This window comes from Aquarana catesbeiana, linkage group LG08 (genome assembly GCF_042186555.1).
Source record: "Aquarana catesbeiana isolate 2022-GZ linkage group LG08, ASM4218655v1, whole genome shotgun sequence".
Classification (NCBI taxonomy): Eukaryota; Metazoa; Chordata; class Amphibia; order Anura; family Ranidae; genus Aquarana; species Aquarana catesbeiana.
Window position 1 is genome coordinate 48,703,924 of NC_133331.1, and position 25,893 is coordinate 48,729,816.

Genomic DNA, 25,893 nt, shown 5'->3' on the forward strand with positions numbered 1-25,893 from the left:
AACCTAAAGAATAAAATGGTGGTCAATGCAATATTTTATGTCACACTGTATCTGCACAGCGGTCTTTCAAACGCATTTTTTTGGGAAAAGATACACTAATGAATTAAAAAACAAAACAAAACAAAAAAAACAGTAAAGTTAGCCCAATGTTTTTGTGTAATGTGAAAGATGGTGTTACACCAAGTAAATAGATACTTAACATGTCATGCTTTAAAATTGCAAACGCTTGTGGAATAGTGACAAACTACAGTACTTAAAAATCTCCAATAGCGAAGCTTTAAAAATTTTTCAGGTTACCTGTTTAGAGTTATAGAGGAGGTCCTGTGCTAAAATTATTTCTCTCGCTTTAATGATCACGCCCATACCTCACATGTGTGGTTTGAGCACCGTTTACATATGCGGGTGCGACTTATGTACAGTATGCGAGTGCTTTTGCACACAAACGCAAAGGGATGGGGCGCTTTCATTTTTTTTAAATTACTATTTATTTAACTTTTTATTTTTTGTTTTAAGACGGTCCTCTTTATTGAGAGATCTGGGGTCAAAAAGACCCCAGATCTCTCATTTACTCTTAAAAGAAATAAAATCATCTCTTTAAGCACAAGAACCAAAAGGGACATCGCTCTGGTCCTCCAAGGGGATAGAGCCAAGTGGGGGCTATCGTGCCCTCACTCAACTTCCTGTCTAGCCATTGGCCGCATTGAATTGGTTCTGGGCTTGCCGACCGTTCCGGTAAGCTCGGAAACGACAGGGAAGCGGCTGGAGAGGGGGAAACCTCTCCGCCACCTATAAAAGTGATCTTATTCACTGCTGGGATCACTTTTATTGGAAAGCCGGCCACCTAATGAAAAAAAGATATACTGGGGGTTATGACAGCTAGCTGCTGCCTAACATCTATTGAACAAGGGTACTAATGATCTGCTGAGTGGGGGGTACTACTGAGCCTCTTTAAAACAAATAGAAAATCAACTCCCACAGGGCATTTGACAAGCGTCATTAAATCTTCAAAAAAGCATCACAGAAGCATCACAAAACACATAAAAAATGCACGTTGAAGCGGTAGGGGTTTTAATATGTGTTCAAATAAAATAAAATTTTTGTTGCAGAGGATGCATAAAATTTGACATGCATCTTAGTACAAACTGCTGGCAAAATCAGTGAGTCAATCACACAAGGATGAAATGACATTTTGGAGGTGTTCATCAACAGAACAGGTTGCCACATTGTATTAAATTGGAAGGTATAGGTAATTTTTGATATCATTAAATTGCAACATGGCTTGTGTAGCAATTAGGGATGGGCTGGACACCCCCTACCCCCCCCCCCCCCCCCCCCCGTTCGGTTCGCACCAGAACACTGTGAACAGGCAAAAAGTTCTAGCAAACATGCAAACCCTATTAAAGTCTATAAGACACGAACATGAAAAATAAAAAGTGCTAATTTTAAAGGTTTGTATGCAAGTTATTGTCATAAAAAGTGTATGGGGACCCGGGTACTGCCCTTTTTGCCATGTATCAATGCAATAAAACGGTGTATGGTCCCCCCCCAGTCCATACGAGACCCTTCAAGTCTGGTATGGGTATTAGGGGAAACTCCATGCCAAAGTGTAAAAAAAAAATTGGCGTGGGGTCCCCCCAAAATCCATACCAGACCCTTATTCGAGCATGTAGCCTGGAGGTCAGGATAGGGGGGGAAGAGCGAGCGCCCCCCCTCCTGAACCATACCAGGCCAAATGCCCTCAACATGGGGGGTGGGTGCTTTGGGGCAGGGGGGGTTCTGCGCCCCCACCCAAAGCACCTAGCCCCCTCCTGGGGACTGCTGTATTTTCGCTTTGACAGCTCTTATATACGCAAGGGTGGGGCCACTTGCTGACGTAACCGGATGACCCCGTCACCTCTGACGTCACATGATGTCACTCGGGGTCACTCTATTACATCATTGGGTGGCCCCGCCCTAGCCTATATAACAGCTGTCACAGCCAAGAGACAGCAGTCGCCAGGAGGCCTCCCACCGAGGCGGAGCTTTTAAAAAAAATTTCTATTTTTCGGGTCCATCAGGCAGCGTGATTGAAGATGGATGGACATCGCGGGACACTTTTATTTCTTTTTTAATAAAGGAATTCTCAAAAACTGTCTGTTGTGGTTTTTACTTTTTGACACTTTTTTGGTGAATTGGTAGGGGTACAATGTACCCCTACCCATTCACATAGGGAGGGGATCTGGGGTTTCTCTTTCTAAAGGGGGCTTCCAGATTCCGATAAGCCCCCTGCCTGCGGACCCCGATAACCACAGCCCAGGGTTTTCAGGAAGAGGCTCTTGTTCCCATCAACATGGGGACAAGGTGCTTTGGGGTGTTGAGGGCATGTGGCCTGGTATGGTTCACCCCCCCCCCATCCTGACCTCCAGGCTGCATGCTTGGATAAGGGCCTGGTATGGATTTTGGGAAGGATTCCACACCAATTTTTTTTTACATTTTGACGTGGAGTTCCCCTTAAAATCTATACCAGACCCGGAGGACCTCGTATGGAGTTTGGAGGGCCCAACGCCGTTTTTTTTCTTAATTCTGTCATAGGGTTCCCCTTAACCACTTCAATACGCTGTATTGTATACTCTGCACTGCACTATATACCCCACACTTTATTATATATACTACACTGACTGCACTATATATTCTCAACTGTATTATATATACTGCACTGACTGCACTACATACTTTGAACTGTATTATATAAACTATACAGACTGCACTATATACTCTGAACTGTATTATACATGTAGTGGTACCCCTGTAAGGGCTGCTAAGTGTTGTGGCCCACCTGCCACCCTGCCCAGCCTGGCATTCACTTCCTCATTCACTCCAAGGCAAGAACAGTCCATTAGCTTTGTTTTTTTTTCTGTTTTATTCAGGGGATTGAACTTGGATGGGGTCTAGGAAGTATGGGATGCCCAGTGAATTTTAGAACAATTAATTGGGACAACTTTTAGGGCCAGTTCATACCACATGCAGTCCAGTGCGTTTTTCTTCTGCATTAAAATGCATGGAAAGTAGGTTATATGGTTTTTAATGGCATAGTTCACACTAGTGCTTGCAGTTCCAGTGCGTTCCAGTTCCAGAAAAAAGTAGAACATGCTGCATTTTTCCTGCACTGGACTGTATTGGAACGCTGTAAAAAGCATCAAAAACGCACTGGAATGCATCGGAACGCACCTAAACGTACCAAAAACGCACTGAAACACACATGTCCTTATTTAAGATTAAGAAAAAAAGAGGGGGAAAATGCACTGGACTGCATTAAAAACGCACGAAAAACACATCAAGGATGCACTGGAATGCATCAAAAACGCGCATGCAAAAAAGCATCTGGAACGCATCTGGACTACATTTCTATGGTGTGAACTGGCCCTTAGAACAAAGAATTGGTACAACTTATATACACTTCGGTATATACAGATCTCTCATCCTCCAGCACAACTCTTACTCCAGACCATTACTCCTCAGCTCCTCCAGCACTTTACTTGTTTGAGCTCCCAGGCACAGCTAGCACCGTATGGTTAGGCCCGACACTGGCTCAGCCAGGCCTCAGCAACTGCCTTTGCAGACAGGGACAGCGGGCCCCTTTGTAGTGTAGTAATGAACTGTATATACTACACGGACTGTATTATTATATATACTATACGGACTGCACTATATACTCAACTGTATTATATATACTAAACGGACTGCACTATACACTCTGAACTGTATTATATATACACTACACTCACTGACTGCACACTACACTACACTACCTGCCTAATCTCTATTTGTTCAATATATACAGCCCTACACACCTATATAGAGCCGCAGTGTAAGCAGCAGCCTTATATAGTGTGGGACGTGGACTTAGCCCCTGAGCCATGAATGGCCAAAGGCAGCCTGCTGATACCACTGCTTGTGAAAGAGAATTCCACATCCTTACCGCTCTGACAGTAAAAAACCCTCTACGCAGTTTAAGGTTAAACCTCTTCTCTTCTAATTTTAGTGAATGGCTGCGTGTTTTTTTTTTAATTCTCTTTCACTGAAAAGTTTTTTCCCTATGCTAGGGTCACAAGAGCGGTATTTGTACAACGATATATTATCCCCTCTCAAGCGTCTCCTCTCTAGAGAGAATAAGTTCAAAGCTTGTAGTCTTTCCCCATAGCTGAGATCCTCCAGTCCCTTAATTAGTTTTGTTGCCCTTCTCTGGACTCTCTCCAGTTCCAGCACATCCTTCCTGAGGACTGGTGTCCAGAACTGGACGGCATACTCCAGGTGCGGCTGGATAGAGTCTTGTAGAGTGGGAGAATTATCGTTTTATCCCTGGAGTTGATCCCCCTTTTTATTGCATTCCAATATTCTGTTGGCTTTGCTTGCAGCAGCTTGGCATTACATGCCATCGTTGAGCCTATCATCTACTAGGACCCCCAGGTCCTTTTCCATCCTAAATTCCCCCAGAGGTTCTCCCAATAGCGAGTAGATTGCATTCACATTTTTGGCACCTAAATGCATTATTTTACATTTTTCAACAATAAACTTGATTTGCCATATAGTTGCCCACCCCATTAATTTGTATAGGTCTTCTTTTCAGTGACTTTTCAGTGACTTAGCATTTTGCAAATATTTAAAAAAAGGAGAACGTCTATAGGACTGCAATTAAAGGGGTTGTAAACATAAATTTTTTCTTTGCTAATTAGCTTCCTTTAAGCTAATGCAGTGCTAGTTCACTTACCTGTTCCTTCTGGTTCTCTGCCAAATGTCAGAAATCCTTCCTTGAAATCTTCACTTCCTGTTGTTCTTCATGGAGCTTGCCACCGTCATCCGAGCCGTTGTTCCTGGTGGTGACTGATTGTGCTCGCCCCCTCCCTTGGACTACAGCCCTGCGTGGAGACGCTCTCTACGTATCAGAGAGACACAGGGGCTGGGGGTTAGTGGGCGTGTCTACGACGCTGCAGCGGTACGCCTCCATAGACTAATCTTCACTGCCCCGCCTATTGCTCGTTCTCGTTACAAGAAATGTATAAAAACGGCACTGCGCATGCGTGGTGCCGCTAAGCACACTGGGAGATGTAGTTCCGTGGTTGCCGTGACGCTGCTTTAATGCACGCGCACCGCAAACCAGGAAGGAGAAGCCAGAATCACTGTGGCATAGACGGAGGCGATTTTTAGATACACATTGCACTTGTAAGTAAGATTTTGGCATGAAATCATACAATTCTTTTGATTAAGTATGCAATTAACAGTGGAAATATGTGAAAAAAAAATTATGTTTACAACCCCTTTAAGATAAAGCAATCCTTTCTCTTTTAAAATGGAAATTCAAGAGGTAGGGGTGCCCTTAATGGCTGTACTATAGGGCCCTGTCACATATAGTTAAGGCCCTGTTCTTCCATCACCAACATTAAAAAACTTTCTGATCTTCATACCTGGAAGAAAGGTAAAAAAGATGAGGCCCCAGAGTGGAACCAATGTGTGGTCAACAGATGTCTCTATTCAATAAAAAGGTGCTTCCATTTGGATTCTTCAGGAAGGTCAATATTCACTAATCAGAGAAACAGTTAAAAGACCATCAATGCATTTCTTGGCCTTTTTAATGGCCACTTTGTCAGGAAAAGGGATATAGTACATGTTGGATCAGTTGCCCAGGCTCTTCAGATGTCAGTTACCAGCACTAACAAGCATTCTGGATAAATACCAACCTTCCTAAGGGATCCACCTGGAAACATCTTTTTATTGAATAGGCACCTCTGCTGACCACACATTGGTTCCACTTTGGGAGCTCATCCTTTTTACCATTGTTCATTAGATCTGATCACAACCTAGCACAGTGAAAACTCCAATGAGCATCGAGTGCGCCCACCCACATTCTGCATTGAGACAATCATGTTCTCCACATGTGCTAAAATAGTTTGTTTGACCCAGCAACCTTATGAATGTGAGTATACGCTCACTATACTTTTTGCTTTGCTTTCCACATACGGTACGCACAATTTAATACTATCCTACTAAGAGAGGATTTCTCGTGTCTTTTTATCCCTCCTTTTCTAATCGTCTGTACTCATCTAGAGCACCACTGACTCATACCTGGAAGGACTGGCAGTGCCAGGGCGGCATGTTTGGCTGCACTGTGTACAGAGTTTTGGTTCCTGCTGAGGTTTCCAGATTCACTTTCAGATAGGAGTAGCCTTTAAGGTCACCAGAAGTATGCATACAAAATGTCTCCTCAGACGGATAGTAGAGGTCAGGTGGAACAAGAAGGCCAAAGTTTCTAAAAGGGAAAAAGAAAAGGGAAAACAAAAATACACCTAGAACAACAAAACACACCCACTTTTTATTATTACATTGAAGTTATGAACGCCTAAACATTTTTTACCCTAATGCTTTCTTAGGTAATTGAGAGCTACTCTAAGTTGGCATACAGAGACAGGCAGAATGCCTGTCACTGTATGCAGTGTGGCAGAGTGGCATTTTTTCTGCTCTGGAACCCCCTCCCTATCAACGTGGGGAGGGGGTTGAAGCACGTTTGTGGAACCTTTGGATGTGCAGCCATTTCTTCTTTTTCCATAGTGCCTTCTTGTTGGTGGCAGTGGGAGGAATAGTGCCGGATAAAGGCAAGCAAAGGGCCGCAGTTTGGAGACCACTGGTCTAGAGGAGGGGCGTTCATTGGTAAGTTGTATTTGCATGGAGACTGACCTGGGTATTAAATGAAATCAAATACGGTAAGTCTCATGTGCTGTCAAACAATGCAGATACACCACAAAAGGTCTAAATAGGGGGTCACCAAACTTTTAAAGCAAGAAGCCAGATTTTTGTCCTTCAGACTTAGACAGACTTAGACAGGTTGAACTGTGGCCAGTCGCAGTGAAAATTTTCCTGGCATCATTAGGTGTAAACATCTCCAAATTTGGTATTAGTGGGAGGAATAGCGCCCCATAGTTGGCATTATTAGAAGGAATGGTGCCCCATTATTGGTGTCAGTGGGAGAAAGGGTGCCCTATTCTTGTTGTCAGTTGTCAGTGAGAGGAACAGTGCCCCAAGGGCTGAATAAAGGCAAGCGAAGGGCCACATCAGGCCCCAGGGCCGCAGTTTGGAGACCACTGGTCTAGTTGGTTAAACACGATGGGCCTGTCTATTACTCTTTGTTCAGAAAGTTGTTCTTGTTGTTACTTGTGGGATATTTATTAGTTTGCCAAGTATGTTAGAAGGGTACAGGTGCTATATTGATATATTAATTTAAAAATAACTTGTGGGCTTAGTGCTGGTTTTTGTCTTTTTTTTACTTTTTTTTGTTGCTACTTGTTTACATTTTTCTTTTTTTCTATTTTTAGTTCTTTTATCCTGTGTGACAGTGTGGCTCTAGGTTATTATGTACTTGTAAAGAAAAAATCTCTAAATAAAATCTGATTAAAAAAATAAAAATAAAATAAAGCCGTGTGATTTCTATGTGATCACTGATACAATGATCACATGGTTTGTTTATCATCAAAGCCATGGCACACAATTTTATTGCTGTTCATCCCCTGGGAAGGTTCTCCTTATCTAATGCCCTGTACACACGGTTGGATTTTCCGACGAAAGTTTGAGAGCTTGCTATAAAATTTTCCGACAAATTCCGATCATGTGTACACACATCCGACGCACAAAGTGCCACGCATGCTCAGAATAAATTAGGAGACGAAAGCTATTGGCTACTGCCCCAATTATAGTCCTGACGTACGTGTTTTACGTCACCGCGTTTAGAACGATCAGATTTTCCGACAACTTTGTGTGACCGTGTGTAAGCAAGACAAGTTTGAACCAACATCCGTCGGAAAAAATCCATGGATTTTGTTGTCGGAACGTCCGATCAATGTCCGGCCGTGTGTTAGTCTTCTTTTGTCTTAGTGGCCTTTGTCACCGAGACAGAAAGTGATGAAAAATCTGAAAATGTACAGTTGTCACTAGAACAAGAGATGAGGGGGAATTTTTCAATGCTAACACCTGTTACAGTGACTACTAAGAGGAGATTACTCCTTACGTAGGAGAGATTTCATCACCCCAGTTGTGTCTCTGAGTCAGGATGTAAAGGTAAGGCTCCCAAATGGGATAGAGGGGAAAAAAATGTATGGGGGTTCTCACCATTTCCTTTTCTATCGATATTAAAAAAATAAAAACATTTTGGCCTTAGATACACTCTAATTTATTGGAACTGGTTCACAAATACTTACGGTTTCTTGTCACTCTGAGCCGGTGCCCCCTTCAGGGAGAGAAGAAAACACAGCACCCAAATCATTGTGCCCATTCCTGATAGAAATATAGAAAGAGATAGGGAAGAATTAATATAGAGTTTCAAAATGGACTCACAGTAGACACATGTAAAATATTTAAACATCTATATGGCAGTGAATCTAAAATTTAGCAAACATATACTGCAGGTAAATCTTCCAGGTCCATGTGTTTTAACCACTTCAGCCCCGGAAGGATTTACCCACTTCCTGACCAGAGCACTTTTTACAATTTGGCACTGCGTCGCTTTAACTGCTAATTGCGCGGTCATGCAATGCTGTACCCAAATGAAATTTGCGTCCTTTTCTTCCCACAAATAGAGCTTTCTTTTGATGTTATTTGATCACCTCTGCGGTTTTTATTTTTTGCGCTATAAACGGAAAAAGACCGAAAATTTTGAAAAAAAAATGAAATTTTCTACTTTTTGTTATAAAAAAAAATCCAATAAACTCAATTTTAGTCATACATTTAGGACAAAATGTATTCGGCCACATGTCTTTGGTAAAAAAATGTCAATAAGCGTATATTTATTGGTTTGCGTAAACGTTATAGCGTCTACAAACTAGGGTACATTTTCTGGAATTTACACAGCTTTTATTTTATGACTGCCTATGTCATTTCTTGAGGTGCTAAAATGGCAGGGCAGTACAAACCCCCCACAAATGACCCCATATTGGAAAGTAGACACCCCAAGGAAATTGCTAAGAGGCATGTTGAGCCCATTGAATATTCATTTTTTTTGTCCCAAGTGATTGAATAATGACAACAACAAAAAAAATTACAAAAAGTTGTCACTAAATGATATATTGCTCACACAGGCCATGGGCATATGTGAAATTGCACCCCAAAATACATTTAGCTGCTTCTCCTGAGTATGGGGATACCACATGTGTGGGACTTTTTGGGAGCCTAGCCACGTACGGGGCCCCGAAAACCAATCACCGCCTTCAGGATTTCTAAGGGTGTAAATTTTTGATTTCACTCCTCACTACCTATCACAGTTTTGAGTATTTTGCAGCTCTCATTTGTTTTTGAAAATGAAGAAAGACAAGAAAAAAATGTTTTTTTTTTCTTTTTTCAATTTTCAAAACTTTGTGACAAAAAGTGAGGTCTGCAAAATACTCACTATACCTCTCAGCAAATAGCTTGGGGTGTCTACCTTCCAAAATGGGGTCATTTGGGGGGGGGGGGGGGTTTGTGCCACCTGGGCATTCCATGGCCTCCGAAACTGTGATAGGTAGTGAAGAGTGAAATCAAAAATTTACGCTCTTAGAAATCCTGAAGGCGGTGCTTGGTTTTCGGGGTCCCATACGCGGCTAGGCTCCCAAAAAGTCCCACACATTGGGGGTGTTTTGTGTGCCTGGCATGTTCTACTGAGTGTGTAGTGTTGTGCACTCACAGTGAAGTCTTCTCTCCTCGACGCCGGAACGGAAAATACCGAGCCGAGGAGAGATGACATCATTTCCTTTGCTGCTATTTAGCATACAGCAGCAGAGGAAGAACCTGATTGGCTGGGAGCGATCGTGAGGGGGGGGCACGAATGGATGGTCTCCCCCTCACCTCTCATCGCTCCCAGACACAAGCCGACCGCCTCGGGCACCGGGGGGGGTGGGGTCCGACCGGACCCCCCGCCCGCGGGAGGCAGATCACGTACAGGTACGTGATTCTGCCTGCCCGTGCCATTCTGCCGCAGTATATCTGTGTGAGGCGGTCGGCAAGTGGTTAAAGAACAGTGATTGATTTTCACCAGCGAATGTTTTTTTACCTTTATGCATTCTATGCTTCCCCCCCTTATACTCACCTGAGCCCCCTCTCGATCCAGCGATGTGCACGGGAGCCTCGGATTGGCTCTTTACCCCAACTTGTGATCACAGAGCACGCCAGGTGTGCGCCACAGCAGGCATGTGGGGGGAGGGCGACCGCACTGTACCTGTCATTTGGTTATAGCGCAGTCGGGAAGTGGTTAAACCAAAGAGGTGGTAAAATGGACGATTTTTATCTTGTGTCTCTAATAAAAAAAAGTATTTAAAAAGTAAAAAAATAAATAAAATAGAAGCTTTCCGCAAAAGCTTACAATTCTAGAGGAAGAATCAATACACAAAGGGTAGGCTAACTTTGTAGAAATCAACTGTAGCCAGTTTTTGTTTTTGTTTGTTTTACCTTTGGGTAGCACAGGCAAATATTAGATCTTCGAATATTTTCCCTTATTTTCTGTCTGGGAGCCATAAGAGGAAATAAAAATAAATCTCTACAAAGTGAGGGGACATCCCTTTTTAGACAGTTATCACCAGGACAGGTATCCCCATTGGAAGATTTTCCCTCTGTTCCTGTTCTGGTGACAACTGTAACGTTTTGCACCTGGATTTTAAAACGTATTTGTTCAATAAAACAAGGAAAACATTCAACAAGGAAACAATTCAACAAGCTCACTGGCTCTGGTAGGCCTTCTCACATGAAAAAAAGGTTCCCATTTGGTGAGCACCTAAAACATAAACAGACAAGAATGCCACACACAGGGGGAGATTTACTAAAACTGGAGCACACAGAATCTGGTGCAGCTATGCATAGTTACCAATCAGCTTCTAACTTCAGCTTGTTCAGCTAAAAGGTTAGTTCACCTTTACAAAATAACTGCCAATGCAGGTAAGGGGTGTCCTGCTAAAGATGAATATTACCCTTGCTATATTTACATACCTTGAGCCTGACTGGAATACTCTCAGGACATTGCTAAGTACTCCTAGGGCATTGGTTGCTAAGTGAGGCCTAGTAATCACTACTAGGGTTGCCACCTCATCCCTTTAAAACCAAACACATATTAATTACACAGGTTCTGTGACTGATTAACCGCTTGCTGACCGGCTCACGCCGATATACGTCGGCAGAAGGGCACGTACAGGCATATTAATGTACCTGTACTTTGCCCTTTAAGACGCGGCATTGTGGGCGCGCTGCGAGCTCCGTGAGTGTGATTGCAGGTCCCGCGGACTCGATGTCCACAGGGATACCTGCGATCGTCTCACGGAGAGGAAGAACGGGGAAATGCTGATGTAAACAAGCATTTCCTCATTCTTCCTAGTGACAGGACACTGATCACTGCTCCCTATGATTGGGAGCGGTGATCAGTGTCATGACACACGTAGCCCATCCCCCCCACAGTTAGAATCACTCCCTAGGACACACTTAACCCCTGCAGTGCCCCCTACTGGTTAACCCCTTCACTGCCAGTCACATTTACACAGTAATCAGTGCATTTTTGATTGCACTGATCGCTGTATAAATGTGAATGGTCCCAAAATAGCGCCAAAAGTGTCCGATCTGTCCGCCATAATGTTGCAGTCATGATAAAAATCGCAGACCGCCACCATTACTAGTAAAAAAAAAAAATAATAAAAATGCCACAAAACTATCCCCCATGTTGTAGATGCTATAACTTTTGCGCAAACCAATCAATAAACGCGTATTGCGATTTTTTTTAACCAAAAATATGTAGAAGAATACGTATCGGCCTAAACTGAGGAAAAAAAACGTTTTTTAAATATATTTTTTAGGGATATTTATTATAGCAAAAAGTAAAAAATATTGCGTTTTTTTTTCAAAATTGTCGCTCTTTTTTTGTTTATAGCGCAAAAAATAAAAACCACAGAGGTGATCAAATACCACCCAAAGAAAGCTCTATTTGTGGGAAAAAAAGGACGTCAATTTTGTTTGGGAGCCACGTCGCACGACCGCACAATTGTCAGTTAAAGTGACGCAGTGCCGAAACGCAAAAAAACGCTCTGGTCTTTGGCCAGCCAAATGGTCCGGGGCTAAGTGGTTAAGGTGTTAATTGAACTCACTTGGTGCCTTATCTGCATTTTATTAGCTTCAGAACCTGTGTAATTCAAAGGTGTTCGGGTTTAAAGGGATGAGGTGGCAACCCTAATCACTACTCACCACTTACATCACAGGAGTGAGCTCTTTCTCTGATTCGCACCCCTCACATACTCTTTCTCTCCCCTGATGTAGTAGCTCTGAGCTCAGCATTTGAGAGATCACTTCTGTGATGGTGGAAGTGAGCAGTGACAGCTAGGCCTCACTTAGCAACGCCCTGGGAGTATTCCAGTCAGGCTTCATAAGATGCGTAAATGTCATTACTGAGCATGTGAGGAAGTTTGAATCAGAGAAAGAGCTCACTCCTGTGATGGTGGAGGTGAGCAGTGACAACTAGGCCTCACTTACCAACATCCTGGTAGTACTTAGCAATGTCATGGGAATATTCCAGTCAAGCTTCATAAAGTATGTAAATGGCCTACACCAGGGGTAGGCAACTTTTTGAGCACAGTGTGCCGAAAAATATTTTGAAAGAAATTGAGAGTGCCGATTTTATAACAAAAATATGTCAACTTCACACACTCAATCAAGAAAAAGGATTTTTTATAAAGTAAATGCTTTAAATTTCTTGAGTAGTAATGAGAAATTAACATCCTGCACTCACGCCTTAGATCAGCCCCAATTCCTGCAACTCCACACTTCAGATCAGTCCCAATTCATGCACCTTCACACCTAAGATCACTGCCCCCCCTGCAAATCTGTTTCACCACTGTAACCCCCTGCACATCTGTCCCACCACTATACCACCCTGCACATCTGTCCCACCACTGTAACCCCCTGCTCTTCTGTCCCACCACTGTACCACCCTGCTCTTCTGTCCCACCAATGTAACCCCCTGCTCATCTGCCCCATCAATGTAAACCATTTCTCATCTGCCCCACCATTGTACCTGTGATGTATGTGATGACATATACAAGCATCTGGAATGGATGCGCAATGATGAGCTTAGGTCAGGGGCATTTTCTGAAAGCAGTGGGCCTGTGTGCAGGATCATAAGTCCCCCACAGCTGAGGAAAAGTGCGGCACTCTGTGCCGCAGCAAAGGTTGGGTGTGATCTTCATTGCACTGAATACTGGCTGTGGCTTAATGAGACATAGAGTGCAGGAGTTCAGTAGTAAGAGACGCAAAGGTTCAGGAATATTGTCAACAATGTTCCCAGAAGCTCAACAGTAATTCCACAAACTGTCCCCTGATTGTGGTTTTCTCAATCACAGTGAAATCACTTCTTTCTGAGATTGGTAGTGGCAACCAAGCAAGTCATCTTCCTCCCAGATGGTGGACGGGGCTAACTGTGATTGGCTTTAGCAGGAGCCCTCCTCCTGGAAACAGGGACCGCCGCCCCTAGCAGAACTGCACCCAATCTCTTCCCCATCACAAAAGCCGACGATCGCAGCTACAGCAAAGTTAGAGAACCAAACAATGTTTCCCATCTTTTACAATGTGTTGGGGCACAGTGCCCCCCCCCCTCAGAGCAGGTGTGGTGTGGGGAATTCTGAGATTGGAATGCATTAGTGTCTCACCGACACTTCCCTGCGCTGCTCTGCTAATGGGGAGGGAATCGAGTGCCGGCAAAAGAGGCTTTGAGTGCCGGCGGTTGCCTACCCCTGGCCTAAACCTATAGCAAGTTATTATTCAATAGACATGTGCACACTGAAATACTTTGTTTTGGAATTTCGTTTTCGTCCGAAAAATACATTTATTTAGTTACTCCCGAAATTCGTTTTTATTTATTTTGTTTTGTTAAAAACTGCATTTGTCCGAAAATCCGAAATAATTAAGGTCGAATCTGTCATTGAAGGCTTATGGTGTCTGTCGAATGTTCTAAGAAGATTTGACGGAGCAGCTAAACTGTACGCCGCCGCAATTGTACATTTCCGGTCGAATGTTCCGCCTACAAGCTATAATAGAATTCTAATGTTGTATGACACTAGTAATAATTATATTTATTAATTATTATTACTAGTCAACCAACATTAGAATTCTATAGCCTATGGGCGGAGCATTTGACCATAAATGTCCACTCGCGTCGACTGCTTCGTCGAATCTTCATGTCGAATCTTTTCTCTCTATGTCGAATAATCTTGGACTAATAGAGTTAGGTTAGGCACATTCGACCTTTTTTGCTATTGTCTCTATAATGTCGAATCTTTTCTCTCTGTGTCGAATCTTTTCTCTCTATGTAGAATAATCTTGAACTAATAGAGTTAAAGGGGTTGTAAAGGTAAAAATTTTTTCACCTTAATGCATTCTATGCATTAAGGTGAAAAAACTTTTGACAGTACCGCCGCCCCCAGGCCCCCCGTTTTACTTACCTGACGCCTCGAATCTTCGCTCCTCGTCCTCGTCAGCTTCATTGCAGCTCAGCCTGGTCGCTGATTGGCTGCAGTGGATGGATTGAAAGCAGCGCAGCCATTGGCTCGCGCTGCTGTCAATCACATCCGATGACGCGGCGCGCCGGGGGGCGGGGCCGAGTGATACAGCGAGCGGCTATAGCCGCCCGCTGTATCACGGGAGCGCGCCCGCAAGCACTCACCACCGTGCGAGGGAGCTCGCATGAAGGTGGTAAATGCTTGCGGGGAGGAGCTGAAACAGCCGCCGAGGGACCCCAGAAGACCAGGTTCGGGGCCACTCTGTGCAGAACGAGCTGCACAGTGAAGGTAAGTATAACATGTTTGTTATTTAAAAAAAAAAAAAAAAATAACTTTACAACCCCTTTAAGGTTAGGCACATTCAACCACAGGTTCGATGGACACAGATCGCTATTGTCAGCCTCATGTCGAATCTCCTATCTATATCGAACTGTTGTCGCAACGAAAACGAAAATAAAGCATTTGTTTATGTCGGATCTTTCGGTTTTCAGATTCTGCACGTTCGTTATCATTTGTTAAAACGATAACGAAAATACCCGAAATTCGAACGAAAATACATTCGGACGAAAATGAATGCACATGTCTATTATTCAACCTCAGTCAGAGCTGCACAGTTGGTTTTTACCTACAGAAGCCAATTATCTGCATAGGCAGTTTTGTGGTAAAGGTGAACTATCCCTTTAAGCTTTGATAAAAAAACCTGGAATGTCATTGGTTACAATGCACATCTGTACCAGATTCCATGTGAACCAGGTTTAGTAAACTTCCCCCTAAAATTCCAAGTAAATTTAACAAATCATCATACAACCACACAATCCCATAAAATATCCAGTGCATTTTGGGGGGTTCAAAATACTCCTCCTTTATTAGGGTTTAAATATTGCATGTGGTTAAAAGACTCAAAGAGAAGGATACACTGAGATATGTTCATTGAACAGATGTATGAAATATCTCCAGAATTAGTGAGATAACATAACCCATGTGGCGAGTGTGATGAGCCTTCAAAACGTGTTGGTGGTTTTATGTGATCATATGATGAATTATTAAAGCTATTAGAGTCTTTCAGGGACACTGATAAGGGGGTAACACCTGACCTCTTGTACGGGGCCCAGGCCCCATAAGTTCAGCAGGGGGGCCCTGAGCAGCAGGAGTGGGTGCAATTATTGGAACCAATCCCCTCATATTTACAATGCTTCCAGAGCTAGCCTCTGTACAAAGCGCTTCCTGATCATTCACTCTGCAGCTGAGGCTGCAGAGAAGGGATTGAGGGATCCGTGTCCTCAATCTCTTTCTGTTGGGAGTCTGTTTGGACCCCTGATATTTCACCCATCCCTACAGGGCTGTTCAAAAATATGTAACAATTAAAAAAATGAAAATTGTAACAAATAATAAAAAAAACATAATATGTGCTCATTCTCATAGATATTCTGGTTGCATGGATAAGCAGTTTGTTCATGTAGCTGAAGCCGCCTGTTAGGCATGGTTCACTGTTCCTGCCAGCTAAGCTGTACGGGGCCCCAGGATTTCTAACAGCAGCCCTGGACTCTTTCCCCATTTGGTCTGGCAAGCCTCTTGTGTTTTTATTTTGAACAATTAAAATCCAACAGGGGTTCTAACTCTTTTACACTGTCCCAAAAAAAAAAAATGTTGTGTACAATTTAGAGTAACTAAACACCTTTGCTTTGGACAAAAAAGTATTAACGTTTAAATAGATTAAGACCCCTTTCACACTGGGGCGGTTTGCAGGCGGTATTGCGCTAAAAATACCACCTGCAAACCGCCCCTAAACAGCCTCCGCTGTTTGTTCAGTGTGAAAGCCCGAGGGCTTTCACACTGAAGCGGTGCGCAGGCAGGACGGTAAAAAAAGTCCTGCAAACCGCTTTTTTGGAGCGGTGAAGGAGCGGTGTATTCACCGCTCCTTCACCGCTCCTGCCCATTGAAATCAATGGGACAGCGCGGCTATAGCCGCGCTGTATGAGGGATTTTAACCCTTAAAAATAGCGCTGTTGTACCGCCGACGCCCCCACCGCCCCAGTGTGAAAGGGGCCTTACTGTGTGTATGTGTGTGTATATATATATATATATAAAATAAGATTTGATATAAAGGATTGCATAGATAGAGACAACTGACAAAGGAAGGAAAGTTCAAATAAAATACTAATAGAGGAATATTTGTTAAAGTATATTCCCCATCAAACATATAATTTTTTTTTAAAACAACTTAATAGTTAAAAGTGAAGTAATAACGGATAATTTAGAAGAGCATATTCAAAAAATAAATAAAAAATAAAAAAGTTGACACTTTGTGGGCGGTTTTAACCCTTTTTCGGCCGCTAGCGGAGGTTAAAAACGCCCCGCTAGCGGCCAAAAAGCGCTGCAAAAACGACGGGCGCTGGCAGTGTGAAAGTCCCCTTAACGTCCTGCCAGTGCAGCGCCCCAGTGTGAAAGCACTCTGGCTTTCACACTGGGACTGCAGATGAGGCATTTTATCAGGCTCTTTACAGGCGCTATTTTTAGCGCTAAAGCGCCTGAAAAACACCTCCAGTGTGAAAGGGGTCTATTGCCCTGTACACACGGTCGGATTTTCCGACGGAAAATGTGTGATAGGACCTTGTTGTCGGAAATTCCGACCGTGTGTGGGCTTCATCACACATTTTCCATCGGAATTTCCGACACACAAAGTTTGAGAGCTTGCTATAAAATTTTCCGACAACAAAATCCGTTGTTGGAAATTCCGATCGTGTGTACACAAATCCGACGCACAAAGTGCCACGCATGCTCAGAATAAATTAAGAGACGAAAGCTATTGGCTACTGCCCCGTTTATAGTCCCGACATACGTGTTTTACGTCACCGCGTTCACAACGATCGGCGTTTCTGACAACTTTGTGTGATCGTGTGTATGCAAGACAAGTTTGAGCCAACATCCGTTGGAAATAATCCTAGGATTTTGTTGTCGGAATGTCCGATCAATGTCCGACCGTGTGTACGGGGCATAAGAAAGCAATCTGCAGAAAATCTAATAGTGTGTATGGTGTCTAATAGTGTGTTGGTCTATTCTCTTGCAATTGCAATAGTCATATCTTATTATGGGTCCACTGGATAATGTTACAATGGTATTTAAAGGTAATAGAAAAAAGGTTACAACCTAAGCTTAAAGGGGTTGTAAAGGTAATTTTTTTTTTTATTTAAAATAACAAACATATCATACTTACCTTCACTGTGCAGCTCGTTCTGCACAGAGTGGCCCCGAACCTGGTCTTCTGGGGTCCCTCGGCGGCTGTTTCAGCTCCTCCCCGCAAGCATTTACCACCTTAATGCGAGCTCCCTCGCATGGTGGTGAGTGCTTGCGGGCGCGCTCCCGTGATACAGCCGGCGGCTATAGCCGCTCGCTGTATCACTCGGCCCCGCCCCCCGGCGCGCCGCGTCATCGGATGTGATTGACAGCAGCGCGAGCCAATGGCTGCGCTGCTTTCAATCCATCCACTGCAGCCAATCAGCGACCAGGCTGAGCTGCAATGAGGACGAGGAGCGAAGATTCGAGGCATCAGGTAAGTAAAACGGGGGGGCTGGGGGCGGCGGTACTGTCAAAAGTTTTTTCACCTTAATGCATAGAATGCATTAAGGTGAAAAAATTTTTATCTTTACAACCCCTTTAAAGTTGTAGAGGACCAAATGCCTACATTCTTCACAGTATTACTATTTTTTTTATTCTTCTTTTCCCTGTGTGTTTGACCATTTTATATGACTATATGATATATTATGGCAATTAAGATATGTAAAAAAAATCATATTCTTTCCACTTATCTAAAATAAAAAAATAGAAACCCTAAAATTAAATATAAGCAGGTTTAAAAAAATGCAGGATTTTTTAGCACTAGTTTTATAAATGTGTTTACTATAAGTAGTAGGTATTTGTAGAGTAAAGAAATTTGAAAACAACCTCACTGTATACAAATTTTCTTATTGTTTTTATTGTTGTAACTGACATGATTTCCAGGTAAGAAACTTTGCAACAAATTCATAAAAAAAATGTAATTAAGAAAACTGTATAAAGTGAAGTATGATGGAGAACATACCAAGAAATAGATTTCAGGTTTGTGTACATAAAAAAACATTTGGCAGACAAAATAGATATAAAATGGTTGCAAAACATATGCATTCCTTTGTTGGTCAATTTATAGTAACATAGTTACATAGTTACATAGTAGGTGAGGTTGAAAAAAGACACAAGTCCATCAAGTCCAACCTATGTGTGTGATTATGTGTCAGTATTACATTACATATCCATGTATATTGCGGTCATTCAGGTGATTATCTAATAGTTTCTTGAAGCTATCAATGCTCCCCGCTGAGACCACCGCCTGTGGAAGGGAATTCCACATCCTTGCCGCTCTTACAGTAAAGAACCCTCTACGTAGTTTAAGGTTAAACCTCTTTTCTTCTAATTGTAATGAGTGGCCACGAGTCTTATTAAACTCTCTTCTGCGAAAAAGTTTTATCCCTATTGTGGGGTCACCAGTACAGTATTTGTAAATTGAAATCATATCCCCTCTCAAGCGTCTCTTCTCCAGAGAGAATAAGTTCAGTGCTCGCAACCTTTCCTCATAACTAAGATCCTCCAGACCCTTTATTAGCTTTGTTGCCCTTCTTTGTACTCGCTCCATTTCCAGTACGTCCCTCCTGAGGACTGGTGCCCAGAACTGGACAGCATACTCCAGGTGCGGGCGGACCAGAGTCTTGTAGAGCGGGAGAATTATCATTTTTATCTCTGCAGTTGATCCCCCTTTTAATGCATGCCAATATTCTGTTTGCTTTATTAGCAGCAGCTTGGCATTGCATGCCATTGCTGAGCCTATCATCCACTAGGACCCCCAGGTCCTTTTCCATCCTAGATTCCCCCAGAGGTTCTCCCCCCAGTGTATAGATTGCATTCATATTTTTGCCACCCAAATGCATTATTTTACATTTTTCTACATTGAACCTCATTTGCCATGTAGTCGCCCACCCCATTAATTTGTTCAGGTCTTTTTGCAAGATTTCCACATCCTGCGGAGAAGTTATTGCCCTGCTTAGCTTAGTATCGTCTGCAAATACAGAGATTGAACTGTTTATCCCATCCTCCAGGTCGTTTATGAACAAATTAAATAGGATTGGTCCCAGCACAGAACCCTGGGGAACCCCACTACCCACCCCTGACCATTCTGAGTACTCCCCATTTATCACCACCCTCTGAACACGCCCTTGTAGCCAGTTTTCAATCCATGTACTCACCCTATGGTCCATGCCAAAGCACCTTATTTTGTACAGTAAACGTTTATGGGGAACTGTGTCAAATGCTTTTGCAAAATCCAGATACACCAAGTCTACGGGCCTTCCTTTATCTAGATGGCAACTCACCTCCTCATAGAAGGTTAATAGATTGGTTTGGCAAGAACGATTCTTCATGAATCCATGCTGATTACTGCTAATGATATCATTCTTATTACTAAAATCTTGTATATAGTCCCTTATCATCCCCTCCAAGAGTTTACATACTATTGATGTTAGGCTAACTGGTCTGTAATTCCCAGGGATGTTTTTTGGGCCCTTTTTAAATATTGGTGCTACATTGGCTTTTCTCCAATCAGCTGGTACCATTCCAGTCAATAGACTGTCTGTAAAAATTAGGAACAACGGTCTGGCAATCACCTGACTGAGTTCCCTAAGTACCCTCGGATGCAAGCCATCTGGTCCCGGTGATTTATTAATGTTAAGTTTCTCAAGTCTAATTTTAATTCCGTCCTCTGTTAACCATGTAGGTGCTTCCTGTGTTGTGTCATGAGGATAAACACTGTAGTTTTGGTTACTGAAGCCCCCCGATTCACTCGTGAAGACTGAGGAGAAGAATAAATTCAATACCTTTGCCATCTCCCCATCCTTTGTAACCAGATGTCCTTCCTCATTCTTTATGGGGTCAATATGGTCTGTCCTCCCTTTTTTACTGTTTACATACTTAAAGAATTTCTTGGGATTTTTTTTGCTCTCCTCCGCTATGTGTCTTTCATGTTCTATCTTAGCCAACCTAATTGCACCCTTACATTTCTTATTGCATTCTTTATAAATTCTGAATGCTGTGGATGATCCCTCAACCTTGTATTTTTTGAAGGCCTTCTCCTTTGCTTTTATATGCATTTTTACATTGGAGTTAAGCCATCCAGGATGTTTGTTCGCTCTTTTAAATTTATTACCCAATGGGATACATTGGCTAATGCCCTTATTTAATATGCTCTTAAAGCAAACCCATCTCTCCTCCGTATTCTTTGTTCCTAATATTTTATCCCAATTTACGCCTTTTAGCAAGGTTTGTAGTTTAGGGAAGTTGGCTCTTTTGAAATTCAGTGTCTTTGTGTTCCCTTCATGTCTCCTATTTGTGTGATTTATACTGAAACTAATTGACCTGTGATCGCTGTTACCTAAATTGCCCCGTATTTCCACATCTGTTATCAGGTCTGTATTGTTGGTAATGTTTTATTTCTAGTTATAGAGTTTATTAATTTACATATAAATATGAAAAACATGAAAAAAAATATTTTCATACAGAATAGACTGCTAAATTGTAATGGATAATAATAATAATAATAATATTTTTCAAACAATAATGAAAAACAATCTTATTAAACTTAGGTTAAATAAAATAATAAATAAAATAAATAATTATAACAGTATCAACATTAGGAATAAATATAAATAAAAATATTAATTCCAAATAAAAGGAAACCACAAGATGAATCGTTATTTCTCCATGGTACAATCGTTGGAACCTAATTGTCTACTAAACAATACCACAATATACTAAACTCTATGGACTGCTAAATAATAAAATAATAAACAGTGACATATCATGAAACATAGCTAGCACTAAAGGATTGTAAAGGATAGTGCTGGAGATTTTGAATTGGTTCTGTTGGAGCATAAAATCAGAGTAAGTTGTTAGTACCTTTTGTCCTTCTATTCTGATTTCTACAAATCAAAGGGCCCATCAAATGCCTCTGGATTTGGACGGTTATTTCTTATTGTATTACTCTACCCAAACTATCCCAAACAAAATTGCTCATAGAAGCCCATATTACCATTGATGAGATTGAAGTATCCACCTTCCCTTACTATAAAACCCCAGCGTTAGACAAATTTATTTTTGAGTATTATGCTCACTATAAGGAACTGATTCCTCCCCATCTACATACCATATTTTTGTGTGCTTTTGAGGTGAACGGTCAAACTCTATAAATCTAAGATTCCTTTTTACCAACATGCAGGCCACTCACATGAATATGGTTTCCAAGATTAATGTGGCCCTGTATACCCATAAGACATTGTATGCTAGAGATCTTAGGAACATTTGGTTTTGGTGGCTCTTTTTTAAGATGCGTCAAAGTGTTGTATTATTAATCCAAGGCTCATATTCATATTAACAACATAAACTCTTTTTCCGTTGTACAGAATGTCACCCTGTCCATTGCAGGTTGTAGACAAGTTTACTGTATACATAGGTGCATACAGTAGACAGTATATATAGTTTGCATACTGTAAACAATCTTGATCTCCTCCTACTTATACTCAAGAACTGCGTGCAAAAGTCTAAATAACTTGGAACATATCAATATCTTTAAGATTTATATTTTACCCTAATTTTTGTATATGTAGATTTCCAGATTTACATCCCTAAAAGTAAATTTAAATTGATTCATTCTATACTTAAAGCCTTTCTCTAGGAGAATGTCCAGGAATACACTACAGCTTTCATTTTTGGAAGGGGGTATTGCCCCCCAAAACTCCATGTGTACCACATAGTTACCCAGTTTGCCCATCAACACTGGTGCTTCTTTCATGAAGCTAATAATGCTGCTAAAACAGTGGAAGCAGCTAGCCCCAACATTTTTTTGAACATTGCATAATGTTATATACATAGAAGGCATTCAGGTTTGGAGTATGGGCCCTGAGATTGTTTATATAACTGTCCTCCATTTGGCTAGGATGGCTGTTTCTGGGGACAAGGCTTACTTACTTACTTATCCAATGCCCCTCTGTAGTAAAATCCACAGCCGAAGAAGTTTTTATCAAATTCCACAATGGACCCTTGAGGATCCAGTAAGTTGCTACTTATTCTATTTATATCATTATGGCTTTCAATCTTTTTCAAACTATATCCAATATACACCTTACACACTATTTTTACTGTGGGAACCTTTTTCCATATGGCCTGGGAATGTCCCACAGTGAGGGCCTTTTGGTCTGAAATAATAGACTTTTCTGCTAATCTTCTGACCATACCTAACATCTGCAACCCAGCTATATGTCTGCTAGGCTATCTAGATGACTCTGATATGCCTAATTGTTCCAAACGTCTTCACCTTTTATAATTTTATGCAAATAAGGTCCCAACTTTTTTATGTTAACCCCCTGATTCTACCACAATTGGTTACTGAAAGAGACTCCTCAAAAAAGCATTCTGTCTGTATAAATAGACCTACAAGTCTATTGGCTGCCTGGAAAAAAATTTGGTAAATGATGTTCTTCATTGTTGAGAATACAAAACACCAAATCACGATGGTGTAGAAAGTCTCCTGTGATATATACCGTATATGCTACTATATGCAAGGAAAAAAAAAAGACAAAACTGTTGGGAATGTAGTTAGTTCACAACACTTTCATTTGTCTAGTTACAGCATATGAACCCACCAGTGCTGTGACTTTATATAGCAAAGTATAAATGTTGCATAATCTCTCTGGACAAAACACTGGATGACATATGGTATGTATAAATCCATATTTTCTTCCAATATGATATATAACTATGCTGTATCATGGGCATGTTATGGATGGAAGTGTACAGTTTGTATTTGTTTTATATAACTGCAAATCAATGTTGCAACTATGTATATTATAAAAAGATAAACAAACAAACAAAAACTCTAAAAGAAACGATTCATTATAAATGAAAATGGCAAAGAAGTGGACCTTACCTCTTTCACACTGAGCCGTTTTTCAGGCGCTAAGGGGCTAAAAATAGCATCTGTAAAGTGCCTGAAAAACGCCTCCCCTCCCATCCCAATGTGAAAGCCCGAGTGTTTTCACACTAGGGCAGTACGCTGGCAGGACATTAAAAAAAGTCCTGCAAGCAGCATCTTTGGAGCAGCGGTATATACACCGCTCCTCCACCGCCCCTGCCTATTGAAATGAACCTGCAAAGTGCTTCAGCAGCGGTGCTACATGGGTGCTATTAATCCTTTCTTTGGCTGCTAGCGGGGGTTAAAAGGGCCGGCGCTTTACCACTAATGCGGCCGCGTTGTTAGTGTGAAAGGGCTCTAAATAATTATGGGGACACAGGTCCAGAACACACATGCAAAAAAAGTCAGATTTTTCTGTTGCCTAATCTAACCTAGACAAGAATTGGGCACTACATTCAAAGGTAAAAATCCGAAGTTTATTCTAAGAAAACAGTCCAATAAATTCCAAATGTGTAGCCAGGGCTTGGAATGTTGATAGGATGGTGGTTGGACTTAGGAATTGAGGAGAAGAACAAATTTGCAATGTAGTGAGAAGAACAGTTGTTTGTAGCAGCCTACAATGGAGCCCCAGATAGCAATTAAAAGCTAACTGGTTCTAACCCTTCTTCACTCTTACTATAACTAAAAAAATGTTTGGGCTGGATAAATACTTTAAGATAAACAATATATATATATATTTTCTATTTTGTAGCTACATTTTTACTGACTTCTTTGCCTGATTGTCCTTAAAAATGTATTGTTCTACAGTTTAAAAATGGGAAAAATAGGCATACTTTTATTTACCATATGGGTAGAAAAAGAGCAATACTCTAAAGAAAACTCTATTCTTTAGCATCCCTCGATTGAAAATATATTACTTTTTTGTTTTTGAATAATGTAAATTGTTTGAAAACAGAAAGTCTTGTATAATGTATGCACATGACAGATGTGTCTGCATTTATTTTTGGTGCAATCTGAGATACATCTGTGGAGGGGGTGCTCAGAACATCTTACTCTGGCTAAAATGTGGAGATGAGTTGCTCATAAAAACTTTATAAATAGGTAAAACTGTAAAGAATTAAAATTTCCTCAAATTAAATGTGGCTCACATATTTTAATAAAATTTACTCTGAATTAATTTGCCCAACTCCAGATTGCCATGTAGTGACCCATCACCATGACACCATGACACCAGAGTTCTTTCCTTACCCGTTCCTGTGCCGTCCAGAAGCTTCTATTGTTTTTCCTGCTCCTGCTTTGTGTTTTATGGTTTGTCAAGTGTCATTTTTGTGTTAGCATTGATACAGTATGTCCTCTTTTAGTTGCTAGGTATAATTAAGGAATTGGCTAAGTTCCTTGTTTTGTCACTAGGTTTAATTAAATCATTGGCTGAGTTCCTGCAGGCTGAGGCTAGGGATTTACTGGTATATACCTTGATGACATGCTATAACAATTTTGCAGAACAATAAATATGTACTAAAAGACTTTGAACCATTCAGTTGAATCAGAAGTTTTCCAATGTCATCATTGTGCAAGGTTCAAGTGAAGTAAATACTTATGCCCTAGAGCAGTGGTTCTCAACCAGGGGGTTGGGACCCCCTCGGGGTCGAATGATGATTTGCCAGGGGTCACCGAATCCTGGGCTGTTCCTGAAGCCCGCACCGCTCTCCCACCCTTTTTGCGGCCGCCCAGCAGGGCTTTCCCTGGAGCTTGTGGCTGCCCAGCTGGGCTGTTTCTGAAGCCCGTGGCTGCCCACTCAGTCTCTTTGCAGCCGCCCATTCAGTTTGCAGCATGGCTGGGGGGCAGAGACTAGAGGTCAGCTGACTGGTGAGGAATGTGAAGTGGGAGGGGCTGGAGGAGACCCTGTCTCCTGATTTCGGCATAGGTGTCACTGCCACGAGACACCACAAAGTTGGAGACACAGTGAAGCCGGAGACACAGTGAGTAACGCTACCTGTGATTATAGTTGCCATTAAAAGTCTCCACTACAGTTCTCAGATCATGAGATGACCTTGATCAAGAGCACCTACGTTAGCTGATCAGAACTCCCCCCAGCACTGCCACTGATCCCACCCACCACCAGCATTGCCACTCATCCCAACTCCCGACAGCACTGCCACTCATCCCATTACCCCCACCCCTCCACCAAGGAGTAAGAGGAGGAATAAAAATAGAGAATACATGGAAGGGAGAGGAAAAGAGGGGGAGTAACAAAGAAAAAGGAGAGAAAGAATAAGAGAAAGAACAAGAAAGATGGTTAGAGAGAGGGATGGGAAAAAAAAACAATAAATTAGGATAGAGAGAGATAAAGAAAAAGAGTGGTACATCCTAAAATGTACCATAAGG

General features: G+C 41.9%; 1 protein-coding gene across 10 annotated transcripts in view; it reads right to left on the minus strand.

Moving 5' to 3' along the window:
• Positions 1–24,893, minus strand: part of LOC141105739 (alpha-2-macroglobulin-like protein 1) — a 251,128-nt gene extending 226,235 nt beyond the window's left edge. For all 10 annotated transcript variants that reach the window (XM_073595819.1, XM_073595817.1, XM_073595811.1 and 7 more), the window contains exons 1-3: positions 24,757–24,893; positions 8,223–8,298; positions 6,100–6,283 (exon numbers count right to left, since the gene is read on the minus strand). In XM_073595819.1, the coding sequence (XP_073451920.1) occupies positions 6,100–6,283; positions 8,223–8,296 (258 nt within the window). In that variant the 5' untranslated portion in view covers positions 8,297–8,298; positions 24,757–24,893. The remainder of the gene's footprint in view (positions 1–6,099; positions 6,284–8,222; positions 8,299–24,756) is intronic.
• Positions 24,894–25,893: the final 1,000 nt, after the last annotated feature.